Consider the following 16,574-nt stretch of genomic DNA (forward strand, 5'->3'; position numbering starts at 1 on the left):
TGTTATTGCGAGTGTAGTGAAATGCTTCTGCTTCTAGATCTGACAGTGCAGCAGTATGTAACAGGTAATATCTAACAATTCCACAGCAAAACCTAATACCCACAATCTAGTAAAGGACTGGGATAAGAATATATAAATATAAAATATATGGATGAGCAGTGACAGAGCGGCTAAAATGCAATGGATATTACAGAATAGATAGTATAGTATACAAATCAAATCAAATGTATTTATAAAGCCCTTCTTACATCAGCTGATATCTCAAAGTGCTGTACAGAAGCCCAGCCTAAAACCCCAAACAGCAAGCAATGCAGTTGTAGAAGCACGTGGCTAGGAAAAACTCCCTAGAAAGGCCAGAACCTAGGAAGAAACCTAGAGAGAATCCAGGCTATGAGGGGTGGCCAGTCCTCTTCTGGCTGTGCCGGGTGGAGATTATAACAGAACATGGCCAAGATGTTCAAATGTTCATAAATGACCAGCAGGGTCCGATAATAATAATCACAGTGTTTGTAGAGGGTGCAACAGGTTAGCACCTCAGGAGTAAATGTCAATTGGCTTTTCATAGCCGATCATTCAGAGCATCTCTACCGCTCCTGCTGTCTCCTAGAGAGTTGAAAACAGCAGGTCTGGGACAGGTAGCACGTCCGGTGAACAGGTCAGGGTTCCATAGCCGCAGGCAGAACAGTTGAAACTGGAGCAGCAGCACGGCCAGGTGGACTGGGGACAACAAGGAGTCATCAGGCCAGGTAGTCCTGAGGCATGGTCCTAGTGCTCAGGTCCTCCGAGAGAAAGAAAGAAAGAAAGAAAGAAAGAAAGAAAGGAGAGAAAGAGAGAACGAAAGAGAGAGAGAATTAGAGAGAGCATATTTAACTTCACACAGGACACCGGATAAGACAGGAGAAATACTCCAGATATAACAGACTGACCCTAGCCCCCCAACACATAAACAACTGCAGCATAAATACTGGAGGCTGAGACAGGGAGGGTCGGGAGACACGATACCCCCGGACAGGGCCAAACAGGCAGGATATAACCCACCCACTTTGCCAAGCACAGCCCCCACACCACTAGAGGGATATCTTCAACCACCAACTTTCCATCCTGAGACAAGGCCGAGTATAGCCCACAAAGATCTCCGCCAAGGCACATCACAAGGGGGGGCACCAACCCCGACAGGAAAATCACGTCAGTAACTCAACCCATTCAAGTGACACAACCCCCCCTTAGCGACGGCATTGAAGAGCACCAGTAAGCCAGTGACTCAGCCCCTGTAATAGGGTTAGAGGCAGAGAATCCCAGTGGCGAGAGGGGAACCGGCCAGGCAGAGACAGCGAGGGCGGATCGTTGCTCCAGTGCCTTTCCGTTCACCTTCACACTCCTGGGCCAGACTACACTCAATCATAGGACCTACTGAAGAGATGAGTCTTCAATAGACTTAAAGGTTGAGACCGAGTCTGCATCTCTCACATGGGTAGGCAGACCATTCCATAAAAATGGAGCTCTATCTGAGAAAGCCCTGCCTCCAGCTGTTTGCTTAGAAATTCTAGGGACAGTAAGGAGGCCTGCGTCTTGTGACCGTAGCGTACGTGTAGGTATGTACGGCAGGACCATATACAGTATACATATACAGTATATACATATGAGATAAGTAAAGTGACTAGTGTTCCATTTTAAAAAAGTGGCCAATGATATCAAGTCTGTATGTAGGCAGCCTCCTCTCTGCTAGTGATGGCTGTTTAACAATCTGATGGCCTTGAGATAGAAGCTGTTTTTCAATCTCTCTATCCCAGCTTTGATGCACCTGTACTGACCTCGCCTTCTGATTGGAAGCGGGGTGAACAGGCAGTGTCTCGGGTGGTTATTGTCCTTGGTGATATATTTTGGCTTTTATTTTATTTTTGCCTGCAGTTGCCGTACCAGGCGGTGATGTAGCCCGACAGTATGCTCTCGATTGTGTATCTGTGAAAGTTAGTGAGGGTTTTCGGTGACAAGACACATTTTTTCAGCCTCCTGAGGTTGAAGAGGCGCTGTTGTGCCTTCTTTACCACACTGTCTGTGTGCGTGGACCATTTCAGTTTGTCTGTGATATGTACACTGAGGAACTTAAAACTTTCCACCTTCCATGATCAGTCCATGATCATCTTTTATTTTGCTGACATTGAGTAAGAGGTCATTTTCCTGACACCACCACACTCCAAGGGCCCTCACCTCCTCCCTGTAGGCTGTCTCGTCGTTGTTGGTAAGCAAGCCTACCACTGTTGTGTCATCTGCAAACTTGATGATTGAGTTGGAGGCGTGCATGGCCATGCAGTCGTGGGTGAACAGGGATTATAGGAGGGGACTGAGAACGAACCCTTGTGGGGCCCCAGTGTTGAGGATCAGCGGAGTGGAGATGTTGTTTCCTACCTTCACCACCTGGGGGTGGCCCGTCAGGAAGTCCAGGACCCAGTTGCACAGGACAGTGTCAAGACCCAAGGACTCAAGCTTAATGATGAGTTTGGAGGGTACTTTGGTGTCGAATGCAGAGCTGTAGTCAACAGCATTCTTACATAGGCATTCCTCTTGTCCAGATGGGATAGGGCAGTGTGATGGCGATTGCATCGTCTGTGGACCTATTGGGGCGGTAAGCAAGTTAAAGTGTGTCTAGGGTGACAGGTAGGGTGGAGGTGATATGATCAGCTGACTAGTCTCTCAAAGCACTTCATGATGACAGAAGTGAGCGACAGGGCGACAGTCATTTAGTTCAGTTACCTTGGCTTTCTTGGGTACAGGAACAATGGTGGCCATCTTGAAGCATGTGGGGACAGCAGACTGGGATAGGGATTGATTGAATATGTCCGTAAACACACCAGCCAGCTGGTCTGTGCATGCTCTGAGGACTCGGCCAGGGCCTTCACCTTTCTGTTATGTGTATTCCTGTAGGAGGAGCTATCTGCAGCCAAACAGTTCCTGTATTATGAGATGGGCTACAAGGCTCGCTCAGAGCAGCTGACCGACACCTCCGAGATCACCCTCACTCCTGCTGAGGTGGGCAGGTAAGGCAGACAGGCTGGTGCCATCGCGGAGTGTTCACCATCGCGGAGTGTTGGTGCTGCTCCCAACACAAATGTGACTTGCCAACGGAGACCGGGGTTCAAGCCCGGAGTCGACCCTTCCAACTATCCCGTTTGTATCCCCTTTGTAACTTCCAATCTGTCTAAATAAAGCTTTTACATATATTTGAAAAAGACACAGACAGACTTCACACTACTGTGCTCTTCTCCTCCCCTCTCCTCTCCTCCCCTGTCTGTCTCAGAGGGCTAGCCTAGCACCGACCCAACAGCCACCCACCACTTCCTTTCTTCTGTCAACAGGTATATGAAAAGGTTCCACAAGTTTGACAAAGAAAATAAGGGCTTCATCACCACCGTGGATGTTCAGCGGGTATTAGAGGTAACGAATGATGCTCAGTCTCATGTTGCGTTTCCCTTTGTCCTCTCCGCTGGAGTGTGTGTGTGCAATTAGTGTGCATTTGTCAGGCCTGTAGAAGGAGTATCAGATTTCTCTGCTTTAATATAACCACGGTGCTCCACAACACAGCGTTGCTCCGATGGTCCTTTTTTAGTTCAGTAACCATGACACTCCGTTGCTCAGTCACACGACAGCAGCGCTCTCTCCAACTGATCATGAGCATGAGGAGCTGTTGGGCTAATTATAAGTATGAGTTGACATAGCATTGTCAAATGATGTTTGAAGTGTAATTCAGGCCATTTAACATGTAGTGATAAGGTGGTGTTCATGTGCTCTTAACCTTATCACACTCTTTGGATCCAAAACAACTTAACTAGAGATCCAATCATAACGTTATAACGGTGTATAGGATAATGGTGAGAATTGAAACAAAATCATTTAATTTTGTTAAACATGTCATTTGCCACGCGGAGACGTCCACAAGTGAATATTCAGATGTTGATAGCCATTGTGGTGGTGGTAGTAGTAGTAGTAGTAGTAGTAGTAGTAGTAGTAGTAGCAGTAGTAGTAGTTGCAGCAGTAGTAGTATCCGCGGTTAAGTAGTAGTATCAGTAGTAGTAGTAGAAGTAGTAGCAGTAGTAGCAGTAGTCGTAGTAGCAGTAGTAGTAGTTGCAGTAGTAGTAGCAGTAGTAGTAGTAGTAGTAGCAGCAGTAGTAGTAGTAGCAGCAGTTAAGAAGAAGTAGCAGCAGCAGTAGTAGCAGCTGTAGTAGTAGTTGTAGTAGTAGCAGTAGCAGCAGTAGTAGCAGCAGTTGTAGCAGCAGTAGTAGCAGTAGTAGTAGTAGCAGGAGAGGTAGCAGTAGTATAAGCAGTAGCAGCAGTAGTAGTAGTGGTAGCAGCAGTAGTAGCAGTAATAGTAGTAGTAGCAGTAGTAGTAGTAGTAGTAGCAGTAGTATAAGTAGTAGTAGCAGCAGCAGTAGTAGTAGCAGTAGTATAATTAGTAGCAGCAGGAGTAGCAGTAGCAGTAGTAGCAGTAGTAGTAGCAGTGGTAGTAGTAGTAGTAGTAGTAGTAGTAGTAGTAGTAGCAGCAGTGGCAGTAGTAGAAGTAGTAGTAGTAGCAGTAGCAGTGGCACTAGTCGTAGTAGTAGTAGTAGCAGCAGTAATTGTAGTAGTAGTAGCAGCAGTAGTAGTAGTAGAAGTAACAGTAGCAGTAGTAGTAGCAGCAGTAGTAGAGGTAGTATCAGCAGCAGTAGCAGCAGCAGTAGTAGTAGTAGTAGTAGTAGCAGTAGCAGTAGCAGCAGCTCCTGCTGTTAGAATGACGTGTAGTGGAAAACAGTAGTGTTTGGTTTGAAACCCACTGGGGTATAACTATAGGGAGTATATAAGGTAGGCGCCTGTCATTAATCCCAACCTATTCACATCCATTCCATTGAAAGTGTATGGATTAGCTGTACACAAAGATTCAGCTAGCGACAGGCCTCTGCAAGAGACCACTCTCTCTCTCTACTAATTGAGCTGTGGGTTGGCGGTGGGGGATGTGTGGGAGTTTCTGTCAACACAATCGAAATGAAATGTGTTTCATTGCTAGGGAGCAAATACCGGGGTGACATATTCATAAGAAGCCTCATCTCGGAGACGATATGAATATACTGGATAGGTGTCGCTCTGGATATTACTGTAGCTGAAGGGACTTGATGAGACCACGTCTGCGTCCCAAGTGGCACCCTATTCCCTATATAGTGCACTACTTTTGACCAGAGCTCTATTGACTCTATGGTCAAAAGTAGTGCAGTATACAGGGTATAGGGTGCCATTTGGGACGGCAACCCATGTGGTTCATAGTTCTAGTGTTTGAGATGCGGACTCAGTACCTGCACCAGTTTACTGGTGACTGTTCTAAACTATGTTTCCTTTGTTTCAGAGTATCAATGTCTATATAGATGCAGACACCCTCCATGAAATTCTGAATGAAGTCGACCTCAATAAAAATGGACAAGTGGAATTTAATGAATTCTTGCAGGTAGAGTATATTAATTTTGTCTGGTTATTGTCTGGTTATTTTTGTGTCAAAAATATTTTAAATCCCACCTCCATTTTTGTTGTTGTGTGTATTACATTTTCTTTCCTCTCTAAAATATTTTTTGGGTTTTCTAGAGCTTGTAATAGTTCATGGTTTGAATAGATGTGTGTGTGCATGCTTACATGTGCAAGTGCATGCATGTGTGTCTGTTAGAGAGAGTGTGAAGCACACGCGCACACACATGGATGTGCTCCCTCCCTCTCTCCTCTCCTCTTGACACTGCCAGGCTCCTCCTGCTCGGTGACAATGATGAATGCAGAACACGAGACACATTAATGCAGGGGATTCTGGTCAATGTCAGCCCTTTCTTCACCTTGTCAAGTTAAACAAACAAGATCAAGGCAAAGGGAATGGTAATTATCTCTCTCGAGATAAGAGACGTGCCGTGGAGGCCTGGTTATGGGGGATCCGGCTCCTCTGCCATTCCTAAACATGGTCAGTCTTCCTCTGCCACTAGGGTCACTTCTGATCACCCTGCTCTTAAAAACAATGGTCCGTATTCACAAGGCGTCTCGAAATAGAAGTGCTAGTCTAGGACCAACTTCCCGCTGTCCATGTCATCTTATTTATTATGATTTAAAGTCAAAACTGATCCTAGATCAGCACTCCTACTCTTGGACGCTTAATGAATACAGGCCCATGTCTAATGTGCTTAGAAAATGGGTTTGTCTCAAATCAGAGAGGGAAGCATTTCCATGTTCTCTATACATTACATTGACTTCGCTCGGTGTTTAAGGAGGATTTCATTTGAGGTTGAGGTGGAGTGACCTGTCTGAGCCCTTTGTTTCACGTGTCAGACGTGTGAACATTTTGTGGCGTCTTAAGAGCATATGCACTCTGCTGAAATCCAACTAATTAGGAGAAAGGAATGGAGATCTTTACGTTGAGCTGTTATATTACGGATGAATTTCATCAATGTCTTTTGGACGTTAATTTAGTTAGGAATATGCTGTGTGCATGGAATCAAAGAAAAATATATATAACTCCTCTGAAGGAGACAGACTACCTATCCACTTAGTACTCTTAGACTTGGGCATCTCAGAGTGCTGATCTAGGATCAGTTTCACAATGAATAAGATCAAATGGACAGGTGGAACCTGATCAAGATCAGCACTCTTACTCTGTGACATTTTATACATACAGCCTCTGGACCAAATTTAGTGTCTCCAAAAACCTGGTATAATCTTCATTAGTGTACTTTTTGAGTGGCAGAACCATTTATTTCCTGGTTTTCTGGTGGTCTTGGAGTGGAGTCCAGTGGCTGAAGTAGGAGGTTCTGGTTATGGTGGTATTATGGGTAGGCATGGTCTTCCTCACATAAGGCATGAGCTGACTTACAACCAGGATGGCCGGTGAGCTGAACATGTTCTAGCATGATAATGATTGAGCCAGCATCCCCCCCCCCTCTCTCTTACTCTCTCTCTCTTACTCACTCTCTTTCTCAATTCAATCAATTTGCTTTATTGGCATGACGTAACAATGTACATATTGCCAAAGATATTTACAATATTAAGATGATGAGAATCAAAATTGTCAACGGGACAACAGTAACAACAATAACCAAAGGTCAAAATAACCATACATTGAACAATAACAATAAGCATACAGTAGAGGACATGTGCAGGTTGATTGGTCGGTCAGACACTGTCCCTCATCTTATGGCAGGCAGCAATGTAGTGCGCTGCCAACCCACAGCTCTCTGCGTCCTCCCCCAACAGGACGGGTAGCCTACTCTCATCAGAGAGGTCTTTGAAACCTTGAATAAGGGTTTCAAATTTGGGGAAATGACACTCTCTAATTGTTTTATATTTTTTACATTTTGTCAGGAAATGCAGCTCTGTCTCAGATTCTGCTTTGATGCAGTTGTTGCACAGCCTTTCCTCTACAGGGAGATTTTCCCGTGTCTACCCTTCTCAATGGCAAGGCTGTGCTCACTGAGCCTGTACTTTGTCAAGGTTTTTCTAAGGTTTTGATCAGTAACCATGGTCAAATAGTTAACCACGGTGTACTTTCAATTTAGGGCCAGATAGCACTGCATTTTGCTTTGTGCTTGTGCTTCCCAATAAGCAATGTAGTTTTATTTAGATTTTGTTGTAATTAGTTTTATTCTGATTGATTGGATGTTCTGGTCCTGAGGCTTCAGAGTGTTAGTAGAACAGGTTTGTGAACTCTTTGCTCAGCTCTTGGCATTGCAGGTCTTGGTAGTGATATGAGAGGGGGTCACTGTATTTGAGATGTCTCCAAAACTTAATTGCTCTTTTTTGAGTTTTTATTATTAGTGGATATTGGCCTAATTCTGCCCTGCATGCATTGTTTGTAGTGTTCCTCTGGACATGTAGGAGAATCTTACAGAACTCTGTATGCAGGGTTTCAATGAGGTGTTTGTCCCATTTGGTGACTTGTTTTGCAAGTGTACCCCACATCTCACTGGCATAAAGTGCAATTGGTATAATGACACATTCAATTCGTTTTAGCCAAATTTTAATAGGTATTTCAATTGACTTTTTTAATGGTGTAGAATGCCCTGCGTGTCACGGCCGTCTTCCTGGAAGGAATAAGTGGACCAAAGCTCAGCGTTGTGAGCAGACATTACTTTATTTCTAATGTCGCCAACAAAACAATACAAAATGACTGTGAATCTTAAGAGGGCTATAGTGCCACTAACAAAGTCAACTACCCACAATGACAAAACGGGAAAGGCCCTGCCCCTGGTTAAAGAATTCTGTTCTTTTCTTGCCAATTTTAAAGCTACATGTATTGCCAGTATACATTGATTTAATTCCTACACCACTTTCAATAACATTGTAGAACAGTCCTGTATGCCAGATAGAATCAAATGTTTTTTTGGAAGTGGATAAAGCAAGAGTATATTTTGGTGGACATGTTTATCTATCAGGGTGTGTAGGGTGTAAATATGATCGGTCGTGCGATGTTTTGGTATAAATCCAATTTGGCTTTTACTCAAGACATTGTGCTTATTGATGAAGTTTAGAACTCTTACATTTCTAATACCACAGAAAACGTTCCCCAGGTTACTGTTCAAACAAATGCCTCAGTAATTGTTAGGGTCAAATTTGTCTCCGTTCTTAAAGATTGGGGTTATGAGTCCTTGATTCCAGATGTCAGGGAAATAACCTACACTCTACAAATTAAACAGTTTTAATATAACCAATTGAAACTTTGCACTAGGGACTTTGAGCATCTCATTTAGGATGCCATCAGGCCTGCATGCTTTTTTAAATTTGAAGGCCTGATGTTTCTTATAGAGCTGGTCAGTAATTGGGGGGTCCAATGGATTTTTATTGTCCTTTATAGCTTTTTCTAATCCATTCAACTTCTCATGATTTTGGCATTGCTCTGCATTTGTGTCAATTTGAACGGTGTTGTAGTGTTTTAAAATGGGTTGTCCATACGTCACCATTTTGTATCACTAATTCCTATTGATTAGATTTTTTCAAAAGTTTTTTCCAAATTTTGCCAGAAGTTGTTTGTGTTTATGGACTCCTCAATTACTGTCAGCCGCTCGCTGTTGTACTGTGCTTCTTTGGTTCTGAGTGTACATTTATAGAGTTTAAAATCTCACAGTAATGAAGGCGTAATTCACCATTATTTGGGTCTCTGTGCTTTTGGTTGGATAGTGTTCTAAGTTCTTTTCTGTATAATTGTACAATCTGCATCAAACCAGTTGTCATCTGTGGTCTTTTTTGTTTAGTTTTTTAAAATCAATTTCAGTTGTGCTTCTTTTGCTGTTTGCCTACAGTTCGTAGAAACATGTCAAACGATGTATAGAATCAATGTTTAGAATGTTTTTTTCATAAATCTTCAATAATGTTCCAACCAGACAATTGCTTTGTCTTTAGAAATGAAAGGGAACGCAGCTCGCTCGCACGGCCGTGCGCATGACTTAGCTCATGGCATTCTGCCAGACCCCAGTCAAAGAACTCTTATTCGCTCCCCCTTCACAGTAGAAGCCTGAAACTAGGTTCTAAAGACTGTTGACATCTAGTGGAAGCCTTCGGAAGTGCAATCAGACCAGATTTACACTATCTTGGATAGGCAAAGACTTGAAAACCTACAGACCTCAGATTTCCCACTTCCTGGTTGGATTTTTTCTCAGGTTTTTGCCTGCCATATGAGTTCTGTTATACTCATAGACACCATTCAAACAGTTTTAGAAACTTCAGAGTGCTTTATATCCAAATCTAAATATAATAATATGCATACCTTAGTTTCTGGGCCTGAGTAGCAGGCAGTTTACTCTGGGCACCTTATTCATCCAAGCTATTCAATACTGCCCCCCATCCATAAGAAGTTAACTTGGGTCAAACGTTTTGGGTAGCCTTCCACAAGCTTCCCACAATAAGTTGGGTGAATTTTGTCCCATTCCTCCTGACCGAGCTGGTGTAACTGAGTCAGGTTTGTAGGCCTCCTTGCTCGCACATGCTTTTTCAGTTCTGCCCACAACTTTTCTATAGGATTGAGGTCAGGGCTTTGTGATGGCCACTCCAATACCTTGACTTTGTTGTCCTTAAAACCTCTTAGGGATCCCTTCACCCCCATTCCCGCTCGGATCCCGTTAATGGGATTGATTTGACAACATCCAGTGAAATTGCAGTGCGCCAAATTCAAAAACAGAAATACTCATAATAAGAATTCATTAAACATACAAGTGTTATACATCAAAATACAGCTTAACTTCTTGTTAATCCAGCCACAGTGTCAGATTTCAAAAAGGCTTTACAGCAAAAGCAGACAGTGCAATTATCTGAGGACAGCACCCTGCATACAAACACATGAAAATCAGGTTTCAACCAAGCAGGTGCTACACAAAAATGAGAAATAACGATATAATTCATGCCTTACCTTTGATGATATTCTTCTGTTGGCACTCCAAAATGTCCCATAAACATCCCAAATGGTCCTTTTGGTCGATAAATTCCTTCATTATATCCCCAAAATGTCCATTTATTTGGCACGTTTGATTCAGAAATACACCGGTTCCAACTCGCCCAACATGCCTACAAAGTATTTAGTAAATTACCTGTAAACTTGGTCCAAACATTTCAAACAACGTTGCTAATCCAAATTTATGTATCCTAAAACGTAAATAATCAATAAAATGTAAGACGGGAAATACTGTGTTCAATACCGGACGGAAACAAAGTGAAACGCGTTCCAGGTCGCACGCTCCAAAAGACTTGAGTCCCTTAGTGTGACACATGGAAAGAACAGGGCTACTTCTTAATTTCTCAAAGGAAAAACAACCAATTTCTAAGGACTGTTGACATCTAGTGGAAGACATAGGAACTGCAAGCATATTTCTATTAAAAAGGGATTACCATAGAAAGCTAATGGAAAACACATTGAGCTCAAACACTTTTCCCTTGATGGATTGTGCTCGGGGTTTCGCCTGCCAAATCAGTTCTGTTATACTCACAGACATTATTGAAACAGTTTTAGAAACTTCAGAGTGTTTTCTATCCAAATCTACCATAATTTGCATATCCTAGCTTCTGGGCCTGAGTAGCAGGCAGTTTACTTTGGGCATGCTTCTCATCCAGTCGTGAAAATTCTGCCCCCTAGCCCAAAAAGGTTTTAAGCCATTTTGCCACAACTTTGGAAGTATGCTTGGGGTCATTGTCCATTTGGAAGACCCATTCGCGGCCAAGCTTTAACTTCCAGAATTATGTCTTCAGATGTTGCTTCAATATATCCACATAATTTTCCCTCCTCATGATGTCATCTATTTTGTGAAGTGCACCAGTCCCTCTTGCAGAAAAGCACCCCCACAACATGATGCTGTCACCCCCGTGCTTCACGGTTGGGATGGTGTTCTTCGGCATTCAAGCCTCCCCCTTTTTCCCCCAGTTCTATTTTTGTTTCATCAGACCAGAGGACATTTCTCCAAAAAGTACGATCTTTGTCCCCATGTGCAGTTGCAAACCAGACAGAATGCGTCTCCTTCCTGAGCGGTATGACGGTTGCGTGGTCCCATGGTGTTTATACTTGCGCACTATTGTTTGTACAGAGGAACGTGGTACCTTCAGGCGTTTGGAAATTGACATCATTTTCTGGAATTGTTTAAAGCTGTTTAAAGGCACAGTCAACTTGTGTATGTACACTTCTGACCCACTGGAATTGTGATACAGTGAATTATAAGTGAAATAATCTGTCTGTAAACAATTGTTGGAAAAATTACTTGTGTCATACACAAAGTAGATGTCCTAACCGACTTGCCAAAACTATAGTTTGTTAACAAGAAATTTGTGGAGTGGTTGAACAACTAGTTTTAATGACTACAACCTAAGTGTATGTAAACTTTTGACTTCAACTGTATAAGGATTTAAACGTTTTTAAATGGTCCTGCTGCTGTGTCCTGTCTTCAGCTGATGAGTGCTGTGAAGAAGGGCCAGGTGTCGGCCAACCGTCTGGCCATACTGATGAAGACGGCTGAACAGAGCCTGGACCAGACAGAGCCCCTCGAGCAGAGGGAACCTGTCGACCAGAGGAAGCCTGTGTCGGTGGACCGTAGCGGGGGAGGAGTGTGAGACTCAGCCCCCCTGGCCCTGGTTCTTCCTCCGGACGATCCTCGTCACACAACTCTGGGACCGTTTGTATTGCACCTCAAAGTATGAGTGCCGATTTAGGATCAGTTTTGCGTTTTAGATAAGGTTATATGGATGGCTGGACCTGATCCTCGATCAGCACTCCTACGCAGAGATGCTTGATGCATACGGCCCTGCTCCAGCCTGGTCGCCACAGATCTATGTGCTTTTAACAACCCTTCTGACTTGTATGTTGCCATGGTCATGTCATGTGATATCATATCATAGGTGTCATGTATGACATGACAACGAAAGTCACAAGGGTTGGCTAAAGCTCATATGGCATTGTATACAGGCCTGGACAACCCAAAGGTACTGAAGCTCATTATCTTATGTCTTCCATGGGAGTTGCTCTGCTGACACAGGCATTTTCTATCACTGCATCAACACACATGTAGCCGATGCCTCGCCTTGAATCTTACAAACTTGCTTCCATATTTATTGAGATATTTATTGAGATATGAAATGAGTAATTATTGGGACACTGTTGTTTATTTCAATGTATTTATTTATTGTTTGTTTTTACACATCATATTTCAACAACAACAACAACACAATTCTTAATGTATGATGTTACTGTTGTTTTTAACATTGCCCAAGAGCGTACAACTGAATGTTAGATACAATGCAAAGTGATGTGCAACGTACGTTGACGACTTGAATTGCACTCATTGTGGTCTTTTTCAAAAAGGGTTTTGTTGTGTACCGTACTCCTGTGCCATTTTATACATTTTAGATACTGACAATCTAAAGGGAGGCATTTTGTACAAATAGTGTTTGCTGGATGTTGTGAGTTTTGACCGCACTTTCAGCAAAGTTCTATGGTCCTCATTTAAGTAATGCAATTTAATTGTTCAATTCGATGCAAGGCTTAATTGGAAAATGATAGCATTTTTCACTCACTGCCATTTACATCTATATTTTATCCCTTTCAAATGGACTCTAAATGCTAGATATTTATTATATTAATTTAGTCGACGTCAAATGAGATACAAATCAACAGTGAGCATCCTCAAATATTCCACAGTAGGTGCATGTGATTGGTTCCTGGAAACGTTATTGTCTTGCATGATTTTATTATGCTGAATGGGATGAAGTGTTGTGTTTGATGCTGGCTTTTAATTTCTGGATCTGTCTGTGCACTTGGTGTTTTTATGACTATTAATTTATTACTTATGGTTTGTCTGGTTAGCCACTTGCATTTATAGAGTAATAAGGGAATGTATTTAATGTGCCTTGCTTTCAGATCCAGTGCGAATTGAGAGCATGAATCAACAGAGCTGATTAAACCATACCCTTCCTGGCTTTTAAGCGTGCTTAATTTCACAGTAACTATAAACAAAGCAATTATTTTCTCATGCACACTGTTAAAGTAAAAAAAATGTAATGTGTTTGCCCCTAGTACAACAATTAGGTATGAGGGCAGTTTCAAAGAGTTACATCTCTTAATTATCAGTTCTTAATTAACCAACTTTGGTAAGTTGACTAGGGAGCACGAGACCAATTCACTGGAACTCGTGGTTGTTGTTCTTCTTTTCATTTGTTTTTAATAAAACTCACATTATTAACAAATTGGTTTTTAGAATACATTGATGGGAAATGTAAGGGTTAAATGTAGGGAGTTATAGTACATATTTATGTTGGGCTTAATCTACAGATTGTTTCTCACCAGCCATAGGGGTGTTATGCAATCTAACTCCTAAAAAAGGACAACAACAGTGATATTCTCAATACATAGTACGTGGGAGGGCTTATCCATTCTTCTACTGCCAGCTCCAGCACTAGGATACTTGATGTATGAATTGGATTTACTTTTCTATTTGAATGTTAGGATGGTCAATTGTTGTTCTAATGCAGTTGGGGGAAGTTTTGTCTTCCTTCTGACAAAAGCAATGGAATGTGAATTTAGTTGCTGCATGAAGCGACTGCTTTCAGCAATAAGTATTAATATAGTACCAGTCAAAGGTTTTAGAACACCTACTCATTCAAGTTTTTATTTATTTATTTATTTTTACTATTTTCTACAATCTCAGAATAATAGTGAAGATATCAAAACTAGGAAATAATACATATGGAATCATGTAGTAACCAAAAAAAGTGTTAAACTTCTTTGGGATCGGTGTCCCTTCCGCTGGACGGTTGAGCTCACGTAGGCTAATGCGATTAGCATGAGGTTGTAAGTAAACAAGAACATTTCCCAGGACATAGACATATGATATTGGCAGAAAGCTTACATTCTTGTTACTTTAACTGCACTGTCCAATTTACAGTAGCTATTACAGTAGAAGAATACCATGCTATTGTTTGAGGAGAGTGCACAATTTTGAACATGAAAAGTTATTAATAAACAAATTAGGCACATTTCGGCAGTCTTGACACAACATTTTGAACAGAAATGCAATGGTTCATTGTATCAGTCTAAAATGTTGCAAATTCGCAGCTGACATCTACTGGCCAAAATCTAAATTGCACCTGGGCTGAAATAATTAATTATGGCCTTTCTCTTGCATTTCAAAGATGATGATCCAAAAAAAATATAAAATAATGTTTTTTTTCTTCTTTGTATTATCTTTTACCAGATCTATTGTGTTATTCTCCTACATTCCTTTCACATTCTAAAAACTTCTAAGTGTTTCCTTTCAAATGGTACAAAGAATATGCATATCCATCATTTTAGGCGAATATTTAAGAAAAGAGGTTATTAAACAAACAAGATGTATTTTACATTTGAGATTATTCAAAGTAGCCACCTTTTGCCTTGATGACGGCTTTGCACACGCTTGGCATTCTTTCAACCATCTTCATGAGGTAGTCACCTGGAATGCATTTCACCTGGAATGCCTTGCCTCTCAGATTGCAGCCCAAATAAATGCAAAAACATCTCAAAATCAACTGTTTAGAGGAGACTGTGTGAATCAGGCCTTCATGTTTGAATTGCTGTAAAGAAACCACTATTAATGGACACCAATCATTTGGTCTGATTAGTCCAAATTTAAGATCTTGAGTTCCAACCGCCATGTCTTTGTGAGACGCAGAGTAGCTGAATGGATGATTTCCGCATGTGTGTTTCCCACCATGAAGCAAGGAGGAGGAGGTGTGATGGTGTGGGTGTGCTTCGCTGGTGACATTGTCATGATTTATCTAGAATTCAAGGCACACTTAACCAGCATGGCTACCACAGCATTCTGCAGCGATACGCCATCCCATCTGGTTTGCGCTTAGTGGGACTATCATTTGTTTTTCAACAGGACAATGACCCAACACACCTCCAAGCTGTGTACTGACTATTTGACCAAGAAGTCAAGTGATGGGGTGCTCCAATTGAGATGGTTTGGGGTGAGTTGGACCGCAGAGCAATTGCTCAGCATATGTGGGAACTCCTTCAAGACTGATGGAAAAGCATTCCAGGTGAGGGAATGCCAAGTGTGCAAAGCTGTCATCAAGGCAAAGGGTGGCTACTTTAAAGATTCTCAAATATAAAATATATTTAGATTTGTTTAACACTTTTTTGGTTACTACGTGATTCCATTTGTGTTATTTCATAGTTTTGATGTCTTCACTATTATTCTACAATGTAGAATAGTAAAATGAAAGAAAAAGTCTTGAATGAGTAGGTGTGTCCAAACTTTAGACTGGTACTGTAAAAGATGCTGGTAAGTTCATCAGTATTGAACTCCAACAGTTATGTCTGTACTTCTTGTATTTATTTTTTTGTGAACATTGTTTTTATTGAGTCACTTAATCAGTACAATGAATGTGAAATATTAAAATTGTTCAACAATCTTTTGCCTGTATTTCTGACAATATTTTCTTTTAACATTAACATTCCTCTGTTTCCACAGGAACAGGAGTGTCTCCCCAGCAAAATAAAATTAGTTCTGGGAAAGTTCCCAGAACATTTGTTAGGTCGAGGCAAATGTCCTCATAACACAAAAACTGTCCAGTCATACTGATGATTATAGAATGTTTATATAAAACGTTTGCCTGATGTTGCAAGAATGTTCCTAGAACACATTTAATCTCTTCTTTAAATGTTCCCAGAATGATTCATATAGTTGTGGGAACAGTGTCTTTAACTAACACTCTTAGTTCTCTGCCCCCTGGTGGTCAAGATTGTAAATGCATCTCTCATCTGGCATTGTTCTTTGAAAACAGTGACTATAACTCCCATACTGAAGATACAGAGCCTGGACACTGAGCTCCTCACCAACTACAGGCATAGGCTCCCCTTCCTCGCCAAAGTGCTTGAACGGTGGTAGCATCACAACTCCAACAACACAGCTTTTTGAACCAGTCGGGTTTCCGGGCTATGCATAGCACTAAAACTGACTTTTAACATTTCACATTCATTGTGCTGCTGATGCTGGGAACATCTCTATACTCATTATCCTGGGCCTGTCTGCAGCATTTGACACTGTCTGTCATCACATTTTAACTGACTG

At 41.7% G+C, this 16,574-nt stretch overlaps 1 protein-coding gene across 1 annotated transcript in view; it reads left to right on the top strand.

Moving 5' to 3' along the window:
• LOC112225171 (glycerol-3-phosphate dehydrogenase, mitochondrial) overlaps positions 1–13,437 on the top strand; it is a 38,436-nt gene extending 24,999 nt beyond the window's left edge. The window contains exons 14-17 of the mRNA XM_024388854.2: positions 2,923–3,035; positions 3,354–3,432; positions 5,369–5,467; positions 11,914–13,437. Coding sequence (XP_024244622.2) covers positions 2,923–3,035; positions 3,354–3,432; positions 5,369–5,467; positions 11,914–12,075 — 453 coding nt within the window. The 3' untranslated portion in view covers positions 12,076–13,437. The remainder of the gene's footprint in view (positions 1–2,922; positions 3,036–3,353; positions 3,433–5,368; positions 5,468–11,913) is intronic.
• The last annotated feature ends 3,137 nt before the right edge of the window (positions 13,438–16,574 follow it).

Source organism: Oncorhynchus tshawytscha, linkage group LG26 (assembly GCF_018296145.1).
Source record: "Oncorhynchus tshawytscha isolate Ot180627B linkage group LG26, Otsh_v2.0, whole genome shotgun sequence".
In the NCBI taxonomy this organism is placed as follows: domain Eukaryota; kingdom Metazoa; phylum Chordata; class Actinopteri; order Salmoniformes; family Salmonidae; genus Oncorhynchus; species Oncorhynchus tshawytscha.